The 19780-nt window shown below is 43.8% G+C and overlaps 1 protein-coding gene across 1 annotated transcript; it reads left to right on the top strand.

Annotated features, from left to right (window-relative positions):
• The first annotated feature begins 228 nt into the window (after window positions 1–228).
• BPGM (bisphosphoglycerate mutase) lies at window positions 229–19186 on the top strand. The gene is made up of 3 exons (XM_014517876.2): window positions 229–323; window positions 2264–2914; window positions 16926–19186. The coding sequence occupies exons 2-3, from the start codon at window positions 2314–2316 to the stop codon at window positions 17105–17107; spliced, it is 783 nt and encodes a 260-aa protein (XP_014373362.1). The 5' UTR covers window positions 229–323; window positions 2264–2313; the 3' UTR covers window positions 17108–19186.
• The last annotated feature ends 594 nt before the right edge of the window (window positions 19187–19780 follow it).

Raw genomic sequence — 19780 nt, 5'->3', positions numbered from 1 at the left:
GGAAAGAGTTGTGATCATTGGGGAAGCAAGGCTTTTTTTTCTTCTGGAATGCAGGATGTATAGCTATACATCTTACTGGGATGAGGCAGTCTGGCTTTTGCTGCCTATGCAGGGGTGGTCATTTTTTCTTAAAGATCTGAGAACAGGTGATAGCAGGGCTGTCCATCAATCCATCAGCATGGTTTCTTCTTATACTAAAACCCATGCTCACTTTCTCTCTTCTTGCAGGTAGCTGTATATACAGAGGCTGCTACACTCTTCACAGCCACTCCAGTCTCTGTGCCTGGGGTTTGTGCAGGTTGAATCCATTTACAGTAGTTAAGGTAAGTATAATTTCCACACATTTCTCTGAAAGTTTCTAGCTAAATATTGCAGTGGTTGAGCTGGTTTCTAGGAATTGCATCACTGCCCTTCGGTTTTCAAATATTTTGGGAATATTGGTCCAAGTTCATTTGGAATATAATTGTCCTGAGGTCCATAGCTATACCAGGGATGCGTTTAGCTCTCAGTGGGTCTTTGGTTGGCTCATGTTGAGGCCCATAGTGCCCACTTTAAACCTGGTAAAAGTAGGTGCAACTCTCATTGCCCTCTTGTTTATATCAAGCCTGACTTTGGTCCTGCAAATCAGTCAATTAATTCATTGTTCAGGTACAATGGATTGTATGTCTGAAGGATCTGTATAAACTAGGTCTGCTTATGATATTATGATGAAACTTGCATGATATTTTGCTGTGGAGAGAACCTAGTACCAGTCAGCAGAAACCTTTGAAAACAAAGTACTTTCTGTCTTTAGAGCCTAAAGTGAGTTGTAGGACTTCCTTTTCTAAAAACATTGAGATCTCAGAGGAGATGACTTAGCATAGTAAATGCCTGCCTTGCAATTTGTAGTCATAAATCTGGATCCTAGCAGGGCTGAATGAACTTTCTGTAAGGTCAGAAATGGCTAGAAGACTTTATTTTGGTTTCCCAGTGCAAGGTGCTCAGAGGCTAAGCACCCAAAATTCTAATTGGTGCTAATGGAAGTGACAGGTGTCAGCGTCTTTGAAAATGGGGTATCAGATTGGACATCCCAAAATATATGGATGCTTTAGAAAATAGTAGTCTCTTAGCCTAGTCCAAATTTCCCTGAAGATGAGTCTTCTGTGAATTAGGCCACAACCTTTTCAGACCATGGACTGGCAAACCACAGACCAGCAAATTGCGGACCAGCATACTGCAGGCCAGAAGTGACTGGCTGAGTATAAAAAAGGATTGGCTGCCGGTCCACAGTATGCCGATCACTTTCAGAGTTCTGGTCCGGCAACCAACCCTCCTGTGGCCTGGCAGCCAATTCTTCGTGGCCCGGTACTGGGCTGCGGCCTGGAGGTTGGGAACCTCTAGATTAGGCAACAGATGGACAGAGAAAAAACTTGAAAATGTCTTGATTAGTTTAAGGGCAGAAAATATGCTTTCTGCTCTACACGGAACTATGATCCCTATTCTGAAGGTATTGCAGTCCAATCTATGGACCCACAGAAAGTGAGACATAGTTGAAAATCAAGGAGAGGAAGTAATAAACCCAAGGGTCTCCTGTGGCATTTTTAGAAAATAAAATGTTTTATATTGTCAACTTGTAGCTTGGGCTTCTCTTAGCATTAATGCTGAACTGAAATGCAGAGGGGGTTTGTGGGGAAAGGGATGGGGACGGCATCATGTGTACAGGTAACTATGGACAAGGGAGCGTGAAGGGCTCCCTAGGGGCCGCGGTGGAGAACAGGACATGGATATTGGCATAAGTGGCAATAAAGAGGTGTCTTGGGGCACATGTGATTAAGCAAAATCAGATATGTAGACCAGGGCTGCATTGTTTAAGGGTTTGAAGCAGCACAGCAGAGTAGGATGGTTTGTATTTCTGAAGCTTTAATAAGCATATAACAGCATGTGGGGGTCAGACCTGATGATCTGTTTAGGTCCCTTCCGACCCTAAGCACTATGTTACTATGACCTGGTTAGCCTGACAGTTACAGGTTGTGTAGAAAAAGTATGCTCTAAAAGTAGGAGGGTGGTTATATTTTTATTAAATATTGTAGAAGGAGCTCAAAGCTGAGGATGAGGTGGTACTAAAGTCATAAAGAACTTATTTCAGAGGCCACAACACTCAAAGGGCCCAAAATAAATTGTAGCAGATGGTTACACCAGCAGATGTCTAATGCTAAGTTTCCCATTGTAACATTGCATAATGGACTGATTTGATGTGCTCATTGTATGTCTCATCTCTGTCTAGATGTGTCATCATTAAATGCCAGACCAGTCGCAAGCTGTGCAGTGGTCAAAATGACAAAGTACAAACTTGTGCTGTTAAGACATGGGGAGGGAGCCTGGAACAAGGAGAACCGCTTTTGCAGCTGGGTGGATCAGAAGCTGAGCAGTGATGGGATAAAGGAAGCTCAGAACTGTGGGAAACATCTCAAATCCCTGGGTTTTGAGTTTGACCTTGTGTTTACATCCATCCTAACTCGTTCTATTCAGACTGCTTGTCTGGTGCTAGAAGAAATGGGGCAGGAATGGGTCCCTGTTCAGAAATCATGGCGGCTGAATGAACGCCACTATGGTGCACTGATAGGTCTCAACAGAGCAGAGATGGCTTTGAACCATGGGGAAGAGCAAGTGAAGATCTGGAGAAGAAGCTATGATGTTGCTCCACCTCCCATAACGGAATCTCATCCTTACTACAATGAGATTTATAATGATCGCCGGTATAAGTCCTGTGATGTTCCAGAGGACCAGCTTCCAAGGGCTGAAAGCTTGAAAGAGGTGCTTCTTAGACTCCTTCCCTACTGGAATGAAAAGATAGTGCCGGAACTGAAAAGTGGCAAAACGATCCTCATATCTGCTCATGGGAACAGTGCTAGGGCCCTGCTCAAGCATTTGGAAGGTAAGGATCTTGTTGTCCCTCTCAAGTGTGCTTCAGTAAGTAAAAATAATTTGTTCTTGAGTTGTATCAGCCCATGAGCCCTGAGCCAACTTTGTTAACAATGTAACTTTTTTACTAGACGTCAACCTTATTTTTGCCCTATGCATCCTTCACTAACTATGAAAGTAGTAGCTTTTAATATTTGCATTATATAAGAGCAGTGTGTTTTTTAGCTTGATCTCCAGGAGCAAAAATAGGACATTAGGAAGAATGGTGGCATGGAAGTTGTCTCTTTAATCTCAGCTTTGGATCTCTTCTGTATTGGTATATATTTGGATGAATTGGGTTATTCTGGATAGATACCAATGTACTTGGGGTCAGAATTTAGCCATGTGGCTGTTGCCAACTATGGTGTGGTTGTTGAAATACCTAGATATTATACCTTGCTATTTTTATCCCAGTTTAAGTCAAATGCTTGGCTTTTGAAGTGTGTGGTAGGAATGCAAAGGAAGTTACACACCATGGCAACAAATAAGATTTGTCTCTTAATTAAGTCACGATTAAAAAGCCACTGCAGTGCTCACATGCTGTGTCAGACAGAAGTTTGTTAAGCCCAGCAAATCTACATAGGCACATTATCTCCTTTCCTGTCTAGAGAGTGCATGGCACTGAACAGATACATTCTGAATCCTGTATAGTTTTACTGATTCCTTCGGGGTCTGAAAAAGGGTGAGTTAATAATATTCCTTAGGCTGTTGCCAGTTTTGGGACAGATCTTATTTTTACAGCCTTGGCTCCAAGTTTGTCTTCCTCAATTTAATATAACATGTCTTCCAGTTTTTCAATTACTAATTTAGCTTTTGCCTATAGCACCATTTTTAACTGTGATGTTGTGTTCTGTTAGAGATGTGATCACCCTGGCTCATTCTATGAAGTGTTACAAAGTAGCTATCTTGAATCAAAGAACAAATGTGCATCTATTGAACACTACTCATACTGGGGCATTCTGGGACAATCTGGGCAGCTGTTGCTTCGGCAGGGATAAAGTTCATGGAGGAAATGCATGCCGAACACTTAGAGCAGCATCTTCGGGGATGACACACTACACTGAAGGGAAATCAGTTGCATTAATAAAGATAGTGTGCTTTGCCCATATGGCACAGCACCCTGTCTCCTTACAACTGGGTTGAACCTGTTCCAGGAAAACAGCCATATGCCAGACAAGCCTCTCTTTCAGGGGTGACGCATTGCAAGCCAACTACAATTCCTGCATTATTTTAACCACATTAAATACAGGTTTAACCACACTTGGAATAGGTAACATTTGTAATTGGTTTGACACCCATTTTAAAGCTTGTATGGTTTGGCTACCTCCAAGAATTACTTGCTGCAGCTCTCAGGGCTGTGACAGCTGTTTACAGCACCTTGATTTTTGAAGCTACAGATGCCCAATTCCCAACACAAGTTAGAGTACTTTAGGGACTGGTCTAAGTTTATAATAGCTGTACATAGTCCTTAAGGGGTGAAGTAACTGGATGAAATATAGGACACATCTACACGTGCAATTAGTGTGGTTGAATAAGCTCCGGTGCAATTTGAGCCAGAGTAAACTTTTTCCGATGTCACTATCTACATGTGTATTTAAGCACAGTAATTTACTCTGCTGTTGGATAGTCCCTGTATCTGATGGGACTATCTGACATTGCTGTAAATTAGTCTACATCAGTCCAGTTGCTGCGCACGTGTAGGCGGTGATGCTTTACTGTACAGTAAATTAGTCTACTGTGCAGTAAAGTGCATATGTAGATATGCCCATGGAGTTGCATCTCCTGTGTGTACCATGGTATATTGCCTCCCTTTAGTGGATTCCATACACTGAAATATTGGTACAGTGCCCAGTTCCATAGCTGTTATGCCAGCTGACAGCTTCTTTCCTGCCTTCTGTTGCCCTGAACATGTAATTCTCTGCTGTTCTGTTCAGGTATGTTCTGGCTTCTTTGTCACTGGAACCATGCAGATGAGGTTGATGATGTGAGGCTTCCAGATCTAAAACTGAAATGTGTTTTTAGGCAAACTGCAGTAAATCATAGGTCTGGTGGAGACCTTATCCTCCAAGGTGCTGATTTGCCTGAAAATTTTGGAGATTCTTCCTAGCTGGAGTTTTGCCTGATTTTAAAGTGATAGATCAGTGGTTATATAGGCAGATACTTTGGCCCCTGGCTTTTTGGGTGACCAGCTTGAGTATCTTGATATTTTTGTTTGTTTGTTTGTTTTCATGGTTGTTGTGAACCTTCAGTTCCAGTCAGCTTCGGCTAGAGTTGTGTCTTGGCACTTCTAAAAATCAGGCTCACAGTACCCAAGCAGGGCGTCAAAAATAAGTGCCCATTCCTGAGTGTCTTGCCATATTGATTAGCTGTAGCCTTAGTTGTTAAAAATCAGTCGTATGTATCTAGATTTAAACCAGAAGGCTTAGAATGCCAGTAAGACCTGACTAACATACTGTGATAAAATAACTACTTAGCTAGTTGGTTTGGAGAGAAACTTTAATTGACTCCTTTGGAAATCTCTTTGAAACACAGCTGTTTTTGAAACAAGGCCAGTAATTAATTTCATATAAATATTGCCCTTATTATAATTAATTTGAAGATAGCTTGCCAACCACACACACACGTTCACTGGAGCAGCAGATCATTCGGGCTAAGAAGACTTTGATTGTGTGTGGTATTGTCTTGTCTTGTCTTTTTTTTTTTTTCCCCAGCTCTATGAATAGGTATAATCAGGGTGTGTTAAAATGTCTGAAAGATCTGTCATGATTTCCATGCAAAATTATTATTTTACCCTCTGCCCCCTTCATTTGAATGTTACTTCTGCATGCATTTTAGGATGAAAGGAACTCCTGTACAGTGAGAACTCCTATGAGATCATTCGGGCTAAGAAGACTTTGATTGTGTGTGGTATTGTCTTGTCTTGTCTTTTTTTTTTTTTCCCCAGCTCTATGAATAGGTATAATCAGGGTGTGTTAAAATGTCTGAAAGATCTGTCATGATTTCCATGCAAAATTATTATTTTACCCTCTGCCCCCTTCATTTGAATGTTACTTCTGCATGCATTTTAGGATGAAAGGAACTCCTGTACAGTGAGAACTCCTATGGACAGGTATAATTTTTTTTTTTTCCCCAAAATATTCTGTCTTGTCCAGAACCTCTTATTTCTACAACCCTTCAATAAGGACGTGTGTATAATCCTGTATATAGTCAGCTTGAAGTGGGGCAAAGGTAAATGGGGCCCATTCTCGACCAGTAATGAAAAGTAGAGGGAGGGGATAGAAAATAGGAATAAAATTTGCCAGGCATGAATAGATGAGGTTTGCTAATCAGTCTGTGGAGTATATGCCCCTGGCAGCATGTTGAGGTGATTTGATATGTAGTAGTGGTGTTAGAGGACCTCAGAACTGCTAGTGGGACACCTTTCCCAGGCCCAACAGATGTGCACATCTTGCTGCCCTGGTTACATCAGGAGGGGTTGGCCCATTTGTGCCTTTTGAAAGCCCCCACCCCATGTAGTTGTTCTGTGCTTGCTTGTTGAAGTCTCCTGCTGTGACCTCACCTTGCAACTTCTGCCCCCACCGCCTGCTTCCTCCCCCCATCCATTCCACTCCTATCCCCAATCATTTTTACACTGTGTAGTGATAATTTGTGACTGGAGTCTGCTATGCACTACTGTGCTGCAAATAAAAACAATATCGGCAGCCACATATGTATGTCATCTGACTTTAGGGGTGGGGAGACGGACCTGAAAACATAGAAATTTAATGAGTGGCTAAGATGCAGTGGAGACATTGAGAACTGTTTAACTACTGTAGATGTCAACAAAGAATCTTTTGAATAAAGCTACAGTTTAATAGCTTAATGTGACAGTCTGAGATGCCAAACACTGAATTTTCTGAACTGCCCAACTGCAGGATTGGGATGCACAAAGAGATTGTCTGAAATCCTTCTGAAAGGGAACCAGCTGTAACTTTTTCCTGACGCTTGGCACTTTGAGACCCTTCTGTAAGCACCCTACTGCAAAATTGCCAGTTGGTCTAGCCCGTCTTCCTGGAGATAGTTCTGCTGTTGCAATGAAAATAGTCTCAGAAGTAGACTGCCACCCCAAGCTGTTATCTTGTTGAGGTCCTTTTTCAGGGGAATTATGCATCCCTTCCTTACACATCCTTTTTCTTCTTTCCCCCATGGAGAGTGGCACCTTTTTTACATTTGGATTTTTTGCTGTCATCTGGAGTTGAAGCTGCTATCTTAATGGTGCCAAAATGCTCCAGTGAGGGAAAGGAATATATATTCTGTGTGAACCATGGCTAAATGCATGAGATTCCTCCCTTAGTTTTGCTGGGCTTTCTCTTCTGTGTGGGCCAAGCAAATGGATATCCATACCCCTTGTCATGCCACAAATTCCCAAAATTTGTGGCTGTGACATAAGTGGTACCAATTTGTGCTGCTTTATTGCTGCAGATGTTTGTTAGGTTTATGGTGGGAGAGCACAGTCAGCCTGGAGCTGCCTGTGGTCTCCAGCTTCCCCACGCAGGCACTCCCAGGGCTTGAAGCGCCCGTGCCCAATCCTGCATGCCCCAGGAATTCCCACGCACAATCGGGCCCCTTAAGACCCAGGATCCACTGTTCGGATTTCCTCTCTCATAGATACATGGCTTGGGCAATCTTCAGGGCATCTCTAAGTGGGGAAACTCCAGCATTCCTCTCTTGCATAGGCCTCCCAAGGAGTCTGAGGCATGTCTCTGTAAGTGGGGAACATGTCATCTGTCATCATGCAGCATCAGGCCACGGCCCAATGCAGGACAAGGGGAGACGTGTTTTTCCCAATTAAGTGGATAGGCTGTTTGTCACACATTTGATGACATCTGTTTATATCCTAGTACAGTAGCCTCATGATTTTTTGGGCATTTTTTTGGTGTTGTTTTTTTTTTAAACATGCAAATTGCTTATTGGGAACAGATGAGAAAGGGGGAAGGTCAGCTGACTTTTGAAACTTAGTTTAGTTTAGAAGGCCAGAAATCAAGTACCAGAGGATGTGAATCTACTCTGCATTCTAGCTGTTAAATATTTCGGGGCAGTAATTTGTGTCAGCTGATTGTCAAAGAAAGGTTGGTGGAACTTCTGTTCCAATAGCAGCTTTGGCTTCATCAACAAGGTCTCTGAGTCTTGTTCCCATGTTGAGGGAATCCTCAGCTTTCCTGACAAATGATTGAATCCTTCATAGCTCTTTAATAATGCACAGCTGAGGCTGGCATCTGATCAAGAAGTGTGTCTTTAGCTTGTACAGTGAGGGTTGATCTTTATGGGAGTGAAATTATGAGCTTAACTGCAGGAGAATACTGACACAAACTGTTGAAGTAAAAATGCACATAACTGTGGGGTCACATTTGTTTGGCAGTAGATCAGATTCAATAATATGCATAAATAAGCTTGGACAGTATGCCTGATAAAACCTTAGAATGAAAAGTGTGAGTAACTTATTTAAAAGTGCTGTACCAATTTTGTATGGAGTTGCTGTTGTAGTGGACTGTAGCAGCTATTTGATACCACACAAGAACACCATATGATGGGACATAGAGATGTTCATTTGAAACTGCAAGAGGAATTTTGGTAGGTAGGAGTGCCATAATCCAAGTTGAAATTTATCTAAGATTCTGGGGTGGATACCCCTTTCTTTTTCCTCCCCACTTTTTGAATGCTTTTGGGACCTCTTGTGACCACAAGTAGGAAGAATATTTGCTTTGGGACTTGCTCTGGAAGACGGAACCTCCAGGGACACTATGCTGAGGCTAATATGAAATAGACTTGGAGGGAAGAGTGTTATCTATTGAATTACCAGTGCTACTTCCTGTAGTGCCTCAAAAGGCTAAAATCCAACTACCATATTAACTGGAATACAAGATGAGCCTCTCCCAATCAGCATGAGGGGAAAAAAGCCACTCATCTTACATTGGCATACAAGGAAACCTGATAAAATACATTGTCCACTGTAAAACTGCTGCCAAAAGCAGCATGTGCTCAGCAATAGAAGCCAACTGTGAAGTTGATTAAATGTCTCCAATGTGGAACTTGACTATAAAACACATAGCCCATATTGGACAAACATGAAGATGGGAACCTACCACAAAGATGGGTTAGTGCAGCCCATCTAAATAAGATGCTTGATGCTGCTGCCCCTTGTGCTCAGTCCTTCTTAACGCTGACTCTTTATAAAGTCATGGTGAGCCACCATATTGAATACATTTAAACTTCCTCTGCACTCCCACAGCTGCACTGCGCCTTTGTCTTTCCCACTTTTAATAATTCCTGATTCTTCACTAGCCTTAAATGCCTGGCAAACATCACCAAAAGTGACCCCAAACAATTCCCCTGGAATCTCTTTGTCACCCCCTTTCGCAGCCTGTTGCATATGATTAGTGTGGCCTTGCCCTCCATGAGGTGAAGCTAGGCCAGGCTGCCCTATTCCTCACCTGCATGTAAGTTTTGAAGGATCCCAGGGTTCATTCCAAGAACACCCAGTTCCAATCACAAGAGGGGGCTAATTAGCACATGACTCCTTTGTGGCAGGTATCTGAAGCGCACACTCATACTGAGCAGTGCCAAGCTGCGGGGTCAATATAACTTGCAACGCTGTTGACTAGTGGGGCCCAGCCCAAGGAATTGTATGGCAATACATGAGCCTTTTGGCTTTGGGCTAATAATATCATGCATAGTTTGTATTATATATAAGTAAGTGCTACTTAGAAGTGTGTTTATGGAATACCTGTGTTAAAACTTGCAGCATTTTCAAAATGTAGCATGTATCAATTCTGGATGAATTAAGTTTATGGATACTATATAAAAATTCATAGTTATGTTTAATTCCAAGGTCAGTGATTTCAAATGGGTTCTTCACTTGCATATATGCTCATTGAGGGCAGAGTCTGATGGTAAGGGGGGAGGAAGGGGAGGCAGGAGAGAAAAGTTGGGGGGGTGGGGCAAGGGTGCAGTTTGACCCTCCTGGTTTATTTCCCCCTTGTAGTAGTGGGAGGGAGACATGCAAGGCAAACCTCCAATAATTCAATTCTATACCTGGAAAATGATGACAAATTTATAATTTTTTCATATATGGAACTTCATTATTGGGGGAGGGAGGTCATCTTACTCAGGGTTCTCTTATATTCAAGGAAATATGGTATTGTCCTGGCTTCATCCTTCTTAGTCTGTGAATTTTGATGGGATTGCAATACTGGCCAGTGCAGGTGCAGAAGTTTTAAATAAAAGGTCACTTGGCTTCTGTTACAACATCAGAAGTAACTGGATAGCAGGTTTAGCTGACTCTTGAGATGGTCATGGTAGCATATGTTCAAGATCTTCTGGTCTGATTTCTGTTCAGTGTCCTACTGAATCGGCTTGAAGTGTTCTCCTTGTGTTTTATATGCAACAAAAAAGTGACATGTTAGCAAATAGGATATTTATTGGGCATGAGTAGTGAGTCCCCTGTAAAAAAAAAACAACAAAAAACAAAAAACACCTGTTTGGTTTCTTTTAGTACAATTGAGTGTTTCTGTAGAAGTTCTTTCTGTCCCTTTAACCTCCAACTCTGTCAGGTAATGAACCTGTAATTATCAGGGGGAGCATCATATAAAGCAGGGGTAGGCCATGTTTTTTGGCTGGAGTGCTGAAAAAAACAGTGTCTACCTTGGAAGGTGCCGGAGTGCCGGCATGCCAGAAAAACAGGGGGGATGGGGGGGGACATGGCAGGATGCACTGCATATTAGTATGTTTAATAATCATAAATGTTGCCTTTGTTGTGTATTCCTTTTTTGTTGAGCATGTTGCAATGAGAGAGAAAAAAGAGACAAATAAAAGAAAGAGGAGAGAGAAAGAAAAAGGAGAGCAGAGAGAGAACCAGACACACACATGTGCACACAGAGAACCAGAATGCACCCAGAACAGACACATGCACACATCCAGAACCAGACACGTGTGTGCACACAGAACCAGACAGAGGAGGCAGACAAACCCACACAACCAGCTGTGCGGGTGCATGGAGCCCGGCTCCTGGGCCACTGGACAAAGTCCAAGCTAACAATGCCCTGGTCCTGCCAGAGCCCCTGTGCTTCCCTAGGGAGCCAGCCCCCGGGGCTGCAGCACAGCTGGCCAAGGCCCCGGCTCAGAGCCTGCCCATCAACCCAACCATCCACCCACCCCGCACAGCTAAGTCTGCAAAAGATGCAGTGATCCTTGCAGTGCCAGCCTCATCCTGGTGGAGGGCTGGGCCAGGGCTGGGCTTGGAGCAGGTGGGAGTCAGGCAGGCTCAGCTGCAAGCAGCCTGGGCTCTGTGGTTGGCAGCAGCTACCAGAGCCTGGGCCGGCTGCAGCTTGGAGACTGCAAACAGCTGCTCCGGGCTCCGGCATCAGCTCCATACTGGTGGGTGCATGCATGCCTCAGGGCAGATGGTGGGTATAGGGCCTGAGGCATCACATCCCTCCCGCTGTCTGCTCTGAGGTGCATGTGCAGTTGCTGCCAGCATGGATCTGATGCCAGGGCTGTGGAGCCTGCTGCAGCTGCCCAGAGCCTAGGCTGGCTACAAACACCTGCGCCAGGCTCCGGAGCCCAGTCATCAGCTCTGTGCTAGCAGCGGGGGAGAGGCTGGGGTTGTACTGCCTCAGGGCCCTCCCCCACTGTCTACTCTGAGGTGCTTGTGCACCTGCCGGTATGGAGCTGATGCCAGAGCCCGGAGCAGATACTTGTAGCCTCCTGGCTGCAGCTGACCCACACTCTGGGTAGCTGCTGCCAACCACAGAGCCCAGTCTGCTTGCAGCTTGCTGGGAGCAGCCCGGGCTTTGCGGCTGGCAGCAGCTGCCTAGAACCCAGGCTGGTGGTGGCATGCTGAGCAAAATGGCCTTGCATGCTGTGCTCGGCACACATGCCGGGGGTTGCTGACCCCTGATATAAAGAAACAGGGTATGTTTCAGAACATGAAAAATCCAGAAAAACCTAGCTGATGCAGTATGAGGTGTTTTGTTTACTATGTGACTTTTTTTTGAGTTATTACCCAATTAAAGCCCCAGCAGGGCACCACTTGCCACACTGCTAGAATTTTTAATTTATTATTTTTTTTTTTTTTTAAATTTTGTTTGCGGAAGGTGCAAAACATACCCAAGCATTTGTAGGAATTTAAGATTTTTCCCATGTTCTTGCGGAGAAGTGTTCATTCAGGTCCCTGGCCAAATTTGTTTGGACAGTGACCTGTTGACTATGTAAATGCTTCTTTATAACTTGATCTGTGTTGGGTGATTCTAAAAAAGTCTCTGATAGCCTCACAAATGACTGTCTTATTCCAGGAACTTTGTTCTTTCCTAAATGTGGGGCCAAATATTTTGTGGGTTTCTTGGTAGTAGTTTAGGTTCATATCTTTGGATCTGTAGTGAAGTTGGCTTATAGTGTTTAAAGAGCCTGGAGGTTAAGTTTTGTTGTAAATTTGAGATCATTTTCTGTTAAATACAAAACAAAACAAAACACCCTGGCATATGCCTTAAAAGCTTTAACTTAAAGAATAAAACTTGCTAAAAACACATTGACCTTGAGTATATACCCTGAACATGATTCCCCTGGCAGCTCCTGGAGCTGCTGGCAGGAGCTGCAACATAATTTCTTCTTCTGTGTGGAAAAGGCCTAGGAACTCTTATGCTTTTCTGCAGAGCAACCTCACTCTCTCCTATAGGATAGCATAAAGGGTTTTGTGCCTTGCAAGGGCTTATGTCATCAACTTTCCTGCTGCACACCATCCTTAATTTGGGTGTGAGAACCAGATTCACAAATAAATCCATGTGGCATTCACAAGAGCTTTAGTTTACACTGAAACCACAAATTTACACGGTCCCTGTGCAGACAGAAACTGATTTGGGTTTTCTTATTAGAGCTTGTGAACTTTAGCTTTTATTTGACTATTTTATATCTGTTTTACAATAGACCATACTGTCTATAATGATTAACCACTCTGGCGGGGCATGAGTCATCTGGGTCTTAAAAGCCTCTAAGGATGGAGATTCCACCACAACTCTGGGTAGCCTGTTCCAGTGGTTCATTACCCTTCTAGTTGTTGAGCCCCAGCTCAAGTCTGGGATCGTGCCCGGTATGCAAAGGCCAATAAAGATACCAGGGGTGAAAGTATAAAGAAGATTTATTGCTAGCAATAAAAGGTGCAAGCGGAATAATTTCACGTAACAAGCGCACAGATTCTTAATTCTAAGCATCTTTTATACAAGAGTATTGGACCTTCATAAGCATTCTTGTTTGCTAATTGGTTATAAAGGAGTGACACAAGGAGTTCTTTACTGAGCATGTCTCTATACCTGTGTTTTAGCTATGTATCTCATTTACATACATGTATGTTTCATTAGCATACTTTCTCCCCACCTAGGGGCGTGATTTTTACTATTTAAATTAGCTCTTTGCCCTAGTCCTCTGATTCTGCTTTTGTTTTCAAGCCTCCTTTATCTAAGACTGTCTCCTCCTTATCATTGCAGATGGGCATTAGTTACATAACAGAGACTTTTGCTTGGGCTTTGTATAGTGGTTTCTAGGTCAAACCTCACATAGTGAGAAAATTCTTCCTAATATCTAACCTAAATTTCTCTTGTTAGAACTTGAGACCACTGCTCTTTGTTTTGTCATCTGCCACCGCTGAGATTCAGCAATAGACAACAACTTTAGTAACAATCTCAGCAGCACCTAAATGATTGATGTCATATTTGAAAGTGAGATTTAAGCTCTTATCAAGGTTTAAGGAAGATTTCCAAGAAAGCTGGAATGCATTTTGAGCCCAAAATACTCATCTTGCATTTCTCCCAGCTATATAGCTGATCCAGTATAAGATTATCAAACAAGTCCTATTTTTCACATACTCCCTTCGCACACATTTGAAAATCCCAGCATAAGTAACTTTCATGAATGGGGTTTAGGGGATGTGTAGACTGAAAAAATATGGACACTCAGATGATCCTTTGCTGTATTTAGCACTGATGAGGCCTCACCTGGAGTTCTGTGTCGAGCCTTGAGTACTGCCCCTCAAGGAAGATGTGTACAAATGATGGACCAAAGGCAGCTGCTTAGGTACTGATAATTGTGCCGCCAGTGCAGCACTGATTCAGCTCAGGCTGCAAAACCAGCCTAGCACCCTGAGGAAATACTCAGGCAGGTAGCCAGTAGATGACAACCTCCGTGCAGCCACAGCTCTGCTATTATCTGTGCTTGTGATTACATGTTGTTCCTCGCCCTGCCTGATGTGAGAATCGCTTAAGCTTGCACTCCTGTATTCAGGGAGAGCCCTCTTTCTTGTGAGCAGCTGACAAGATGCTTTTTGTTTTGTCTACTTTACTGTTAATTTAGTTAGAAACTTGATTGCATTGCATTGATTGAGGCTGTCTAGCGTTACAGTTGCAACCTGCTTCTGTAAGCCCAGTGTTTCAAAAACATTCTGTTCTTAGGAGGGATCTAGTAAGCCATCAACAGTTTACCCTGCCCCCTCCCCCCTTTAAAAAAAACCCAAAACCAACCTTATTTTCTGGGAGAAAAATGTTTGTTTGATTTAAGTAAAGACAAACCCTTACAGCTGTTAGCCTCCTGGGTGATTAGAAAGATCCTGAGAGTAGAGCTCTGCTGTCTGTCCTAGCCTCCTCTAATACTCATTGTCTGGCCTAAGCAAGCACAGAACAGGAGCAAGAAGATGGGAGTTTGTTTCTCTGCAGCACTTGGAGCATAAACCCTAGGCAAAACTCTGCTGAAGGATTGGGGAAAGTGGAGGGTGCAGAACAGGGTTGCTTTGCTCTGGAGAGGGGGGTGGGGGGGTGGGGTTGGTTGTCAGATTTTTATACCATGTGGGCTCAAACTCCCTGGTTGCTGCGGTGTGGTGGTGGTGCTGCTGGTGCTACAGCAGTTGCAGGAAGTACTTTCACTCAGCTGCTGCCACTGCCATGGTGTAGACCAGTGGTTCTCAACCTTTTTTGACCAGGATCCATTTGTAAACATAGATGACCAGTTCTAACCCACTGCCTTCACCCCTATGCCCTGGGGGAGGGGGGTGGTATGTGGGGTGCACAGGGAACCTCAAGCAGCCCCTTGCAGGCTGGCAGAGTTCCAGCCTGCAAGGGGAAAAGTCACAGTTTCCCCACATTTTTCTCCTTTAAAGGAGAATCTATTTTTAAAGTTTGTTGATCCACCTTTAAAGTTCGTTCACAACCCTTTCGTATATTCTTGTGACCCACTTTTCGGTCATGACCCAGCGGGCTGAGAAACATGGGTGTAGACTTCCTGGGAGGCTGCCATTCTGGCATCTCTAAGTTAGCATCCCAGGGCTGCAGTCACCCCTAATTACACCACTGGTGGTGCTCCTGTGCTTGTCAGGGGACTGTATATAGACCTTGTTTGTTTGAAAGTCAATGAAAGTTAGACTCTTAAGTGTTTGAGAAGCATTCAGGTAAACTGTCTATTACGACCACCAGTAACGACCTCTAGTGACGGCTATCCAGGATTTCAGCAGTTTGTGGGGAGTGCTTTGCAGATCCTCTTTCTTGATGTACTCCCCTTTGTGTAGGCCAAAGGGAAAACAAACTACTTGTATAAATTTTGCTGGGAATTTACTTGGGCAGAGTGGCATGTCTTTGCTGCTTCCATAGTGCTTTCAAGAGGTGCATCCCCCCTGGGTGTATAGCTGGCTCCTAGATTCATAGATGTTAGGGCCGGAAGGGACCTCAATAGATCATCGAGTCCAACCCCCTGCATAGGCAGGAACTAATGTCCAATCTAAATCTGCTCTCTGCTAGCTTGTGGCCATTATTTCTTGTACCCCCTGGGGGCGCCTTGGTGAATAACTACTCACCAATTCCCTTCTGTGCCCCCGTGATGAACTTATAGGCAGCCACAAGGTCGCCTCTCAACCTTCTCTTGCGGAGGCTGAAAAGGTCCAGTTTCTCTAGTCTCTCCTCGTAGGGCTTGGTCTGTAGGCCCTTAACCATACGAGTGGCCCTTCTCTGGACCCTCTCCAGGTTATCCGCATCCCTCTTGAATTGCGGCGCCCAGAATTGCACGCAGTACTCCAACTGCGGTCTGACCAGCGCCCGATAGAGGGGAAGTATCACCTCCTTGGACCTATTCGTCATGCATCTGCTGATGCACGATAAAGTGCCATTGGCTTTTCTGATGGCTTCATCACGCTGCCGACTCACGTTCATCTTGGAGTCCACTAGGACTCCAAGGTCCCTTTCCACTTTCGTGCCACCCAGCAGGTCATTCCCTAGGCTGTAGGTGTGCTGGACATTTTTCCTCCCTAAGTGCAGCACTTTGCATTTCTCCTTGTTGAACTGCATTCTGTTGTTTTCTGCCCATTTGTCCAACCTGTCCAGGTCTGCTTGCAGCTGTTCCCTGCCCTCCGGCGTGTCCACTTCTCCCCATAGGTTTGTGTCATCTGCATACTTGGACAGAGTACATTTCACTCCCTTGTCCAAGTCGCTGATGAAGACATTAAAGAGTATCGGTCCGAGGACCGAACCCTGCGGGACCCCACTACCCACACCCTTCCAGGTCGAAGCCGATCCATCCACCACGACGTTCTGGGTGCGACCCTTCAGCCAATTCGCCACCCACCGGACTGTGTAGTCATCCAAGTCACAGCCTCTTAACTTGTTCACCAGTATGGTGAGCTCCTGTGCTGCCCTCTCCATGCTGTGATCCAGCTGGACAGATAATTCCTTAAAAGCTGCTGTCTGCTGACAGGCCTCAGCGCACATGCTATATTGTACTGGCATATCCTGGAGCCAGGGTTGAGCCAGAAATGTCATCAAGGAGTCAACAGTGCTTCGTCCCTACTTTGCTAACTAGATTTTGCCTTGGTAGAGAGCCTAGTGGCCTAGTCCAACTTCTTTAGAGATACTTTAAGGAAATCTTAATGCAAGTGGTTGTGTTGTCCTGTGTTTTAACTGTGTCTCTTTGTTCTTTGGCAGGTATCTCTGATGAGCACATAGCTAATGTGACCCTTCCTACTGGTGTGCCAGTCCTTCTTGAACTGGATGAAAATCTGCATCCTCTTAGCCCTCACCAGTTCCTGGGTGATCAAGAGGCTATCCAGGCTGCCATTAAAAAGGTGGAAGATCAAGGGAAAGTCATACCTACTGAGAAGAAATAAATAGTGTTTACAGATGCTGACCCTCAGCTGTGTGTGTGGTAACAAGTAATGCTTTGTTAGTGTTAAGTTGCACTTGACAGACTACTTCATTTTAAGTGCTGTGTAAGTGGAGGGGCTTATTATTAAGTATTAAATAAGGATATTAGCCAGTCTCCTTTGAAGATGAGAGTTGAGATCTCAACAGGAGAAGGGAGAGTTATAGGTGGGAGAAAATAGAGTTAATGATTTCATCTAGATGATAGTTAGAACAGCATATAATTGTTACACAATTTGCCTCAAAACTCAGTTTGAGAGAGGCCCAAGGCAGGAGTAGGAGGATGTGTTACTGGTTTGGAATGAGTATTAGCAGAGCCTTATATGGGTAGCTTGCACTGCATGGCACTGGGATCACTATAGGGTTAGTCTCTGACTTTCACCAGTGTTATTCTCTCCCAAATTGCAAAAAAGTAAGTGTTGGCAATAAAGCACCTGATTAACTGTCTGCTGGAAGTCCTCTCTTTTTAAGATGCCTATCCATGTAATACACACACCTCTCCTTGAGCTTATTGCAGTAATGCTGCTATGTTTGATGCAGCTTTATTTTTAGCAGCTCATTTTCAGGCTCAAAGAATCGCCTTGTGGGCTGAAGGCTAACTATTGTCCTGGAGGAGAACTTAAGTCAAAGTTGTTTGTTTGTTTTGGGTGGGGTTTTCTTGTGGACATAGCTGTGTCTTGTATCTGCTAAACATTGGCATAGGCTAATTTGCCATGGAGATGTTCTCTTTCTTCCTCTACACCATGTCTTTACCAAAACCTTCTTGTACAGCTAAATTCTGTTGGGTTGTATCAGGGCATCCGTAGTAGGGCTTCAGTTTTGTAGCTCAGCAGAAGCTAGCCCATACACATAGCGCAAAGAGGTTTAAAGCCTAGGCAGAACTTTAAACTTGGCTTTCCATCCCTCCTTGCATTTTTTGAGAGCTTAAACACTTAATAGGTGTGCTGAGCTTGATTCATTAAAACTGCTAGAAATGCTCCTGTTGATTCTACTGAGGTCTAATCCAACACCTGTGAATATCTCCTTGTTCTCACTGAGCCTGCCATGTACAGTCCCAGGTAAAGCAAGTTGGACTAGAGTGGCTTCTACAATGAAGTCTTTACAAGCATTTCCACAAGCACAGTTGCCAGGGTATTCTCAAGATCTGCTTCTTACAGAGGCAGAGAGATTTTGATGACAAGCAGGTTACCATGTGGAGGAAATGTTGCTCAGTGAAATATCTACAGTTTTCTTTTATGGTCTCTCAAAAAAGGCAAGAATATTCAAGTAATTTCCCTCTGTCCTATGAATTTCTCAACCCCACTGGGCAGTCTCTCTTGCTTTTTTAAAGCAGCTTTACATCATTTGTATTTAGCATTGTGGTGGTGGTTCTTACATTCAGAAGTGACAGTATATTCCACGTTGTGACTATTCAGTTTTACTTTGTTGACACATGTGCAAGTGTTGTAGCTTTAAATCAGAATCTGTCCCAGTAAGTAAACCTTTACCAGTCCAAAGTCTGCCCCTGAGCATAGTCTTCAGTGGAGACTGCCTGTACAGTTTGCAAAAGCAGAATGTGGCCTGGCTGTGACTTTTGAGGTAATGAGTCTGAATTCCCTGAGTGTTTGGTCTTTTTCATTGAAATAAAAAACAAACCCTTCACATATTGCTTTTTTTGCAGTGAGCAGCTTGCTAATTCTTCTGAGATTTTATTTGTATTTGGAAATGGGCTGTCTCCTGAAGATGTGAGCAGCATGTCAGTGCTTCATGCTTCTCTAGTCATTTGGCGACCACAGCTCTGATACACTTTGAGTCTTTTGTAGTATAGCAATAGCTGGTGTCAGCAAAGCATGTTGACTCTGACATCCTGAAGAGAAGCTTCCTTTGCATGAATGTCTTTTGGACACCTGGGTTGTTTGTTGGTTTGTTTGGTTTTATTAATAGCACTTGCCAGTAGGGGGCAAGTTACACTTGTATTAAGCCAATGTTTCTCTTTTGAAAACAAAAAACAAAACAAAAAAAAATCAAAAGCAACCCCCCCCCCCCCAAAAAAAAAAAACCAAAAAAACCAACAACCACCAACCCAGAAGGCACAATTTCAAATCTCACTTTAACTCGTTCTCAAGACCTTGTTCAGTCCCCATTCCCCATACCTACCTGTGGACACTTGTAGGTAACATTGCCTATTACGTGTGGATTATTTATGGTGTTGTAAAAAGATCATTTTAGATTCAGAAGTTGCTGGCAGCCAGCGCACTGACTTCACTGTGACAGTCTAGTCAAATATGCTTGCCAGAGCTATGAGGAGGAGCCCCATCACTAAGATGACTAATGGGGTGTGGGCTCAGGCATTGATGAATTTGTTCACTAAAGTGGTTTTGCCTGTAACTCTAACAAGAGAAGAGTTTTGCATCTGCATGATGTACTTTGGTGCCTGCTTATGATGAGGGATGAGGGGAGGGAAAAGAGAGAGCTTACAAGAAATATAGTATTTTGTAGAGAATAATTAGTATAGTTTTGCAAATAGGGTCACCCCCCTACCCTTGGCTGTACGTACACATGTCCTACTGGCTGCATTGGGATGCATGGACACGACTGAGGCCAGAATACAGCCGACAGCTGTTTACAATAAAACAGTACCACAGGAGTACAAAAGAATT

The sequence above is a fragment of the Alligator sinensis genome, unplaced genomic scaffold, assembly GCF_000455745.1.
Source record: "Alligator sinensis unplaced genomic scaffold, ASM45574v1 scaffold87_1, whole genome shotgun sequence".
Classification (NCBI taxonomy): Eukaryota; Metazoa; Chordata; order Crocodylia; family Alligatoridae; genus Alligator; species Alligator sinensis.
This window is presented reverse-complemented; position numbering and strand designations above follow the sequence as displayed.

What these genes read in the sequence shown, in the direction of transcription:
- BPGM (XM_014517876.2), top strand. Translation starts at nt 2,314, where the DNA reads ATGACAAAGTACAAACTTGTGCTGTTAAGACATGGGGAGGGAGCCTGG. An exon ending in CCTGCTCAAGCATTTGGAAG is followed by an intron (nt 2,915 to 16,925) that starts GTAAGGATCTTG and finishes GTTCTTTGGCAG; the next exon opens with GTATCTCTGATGAGCACATA.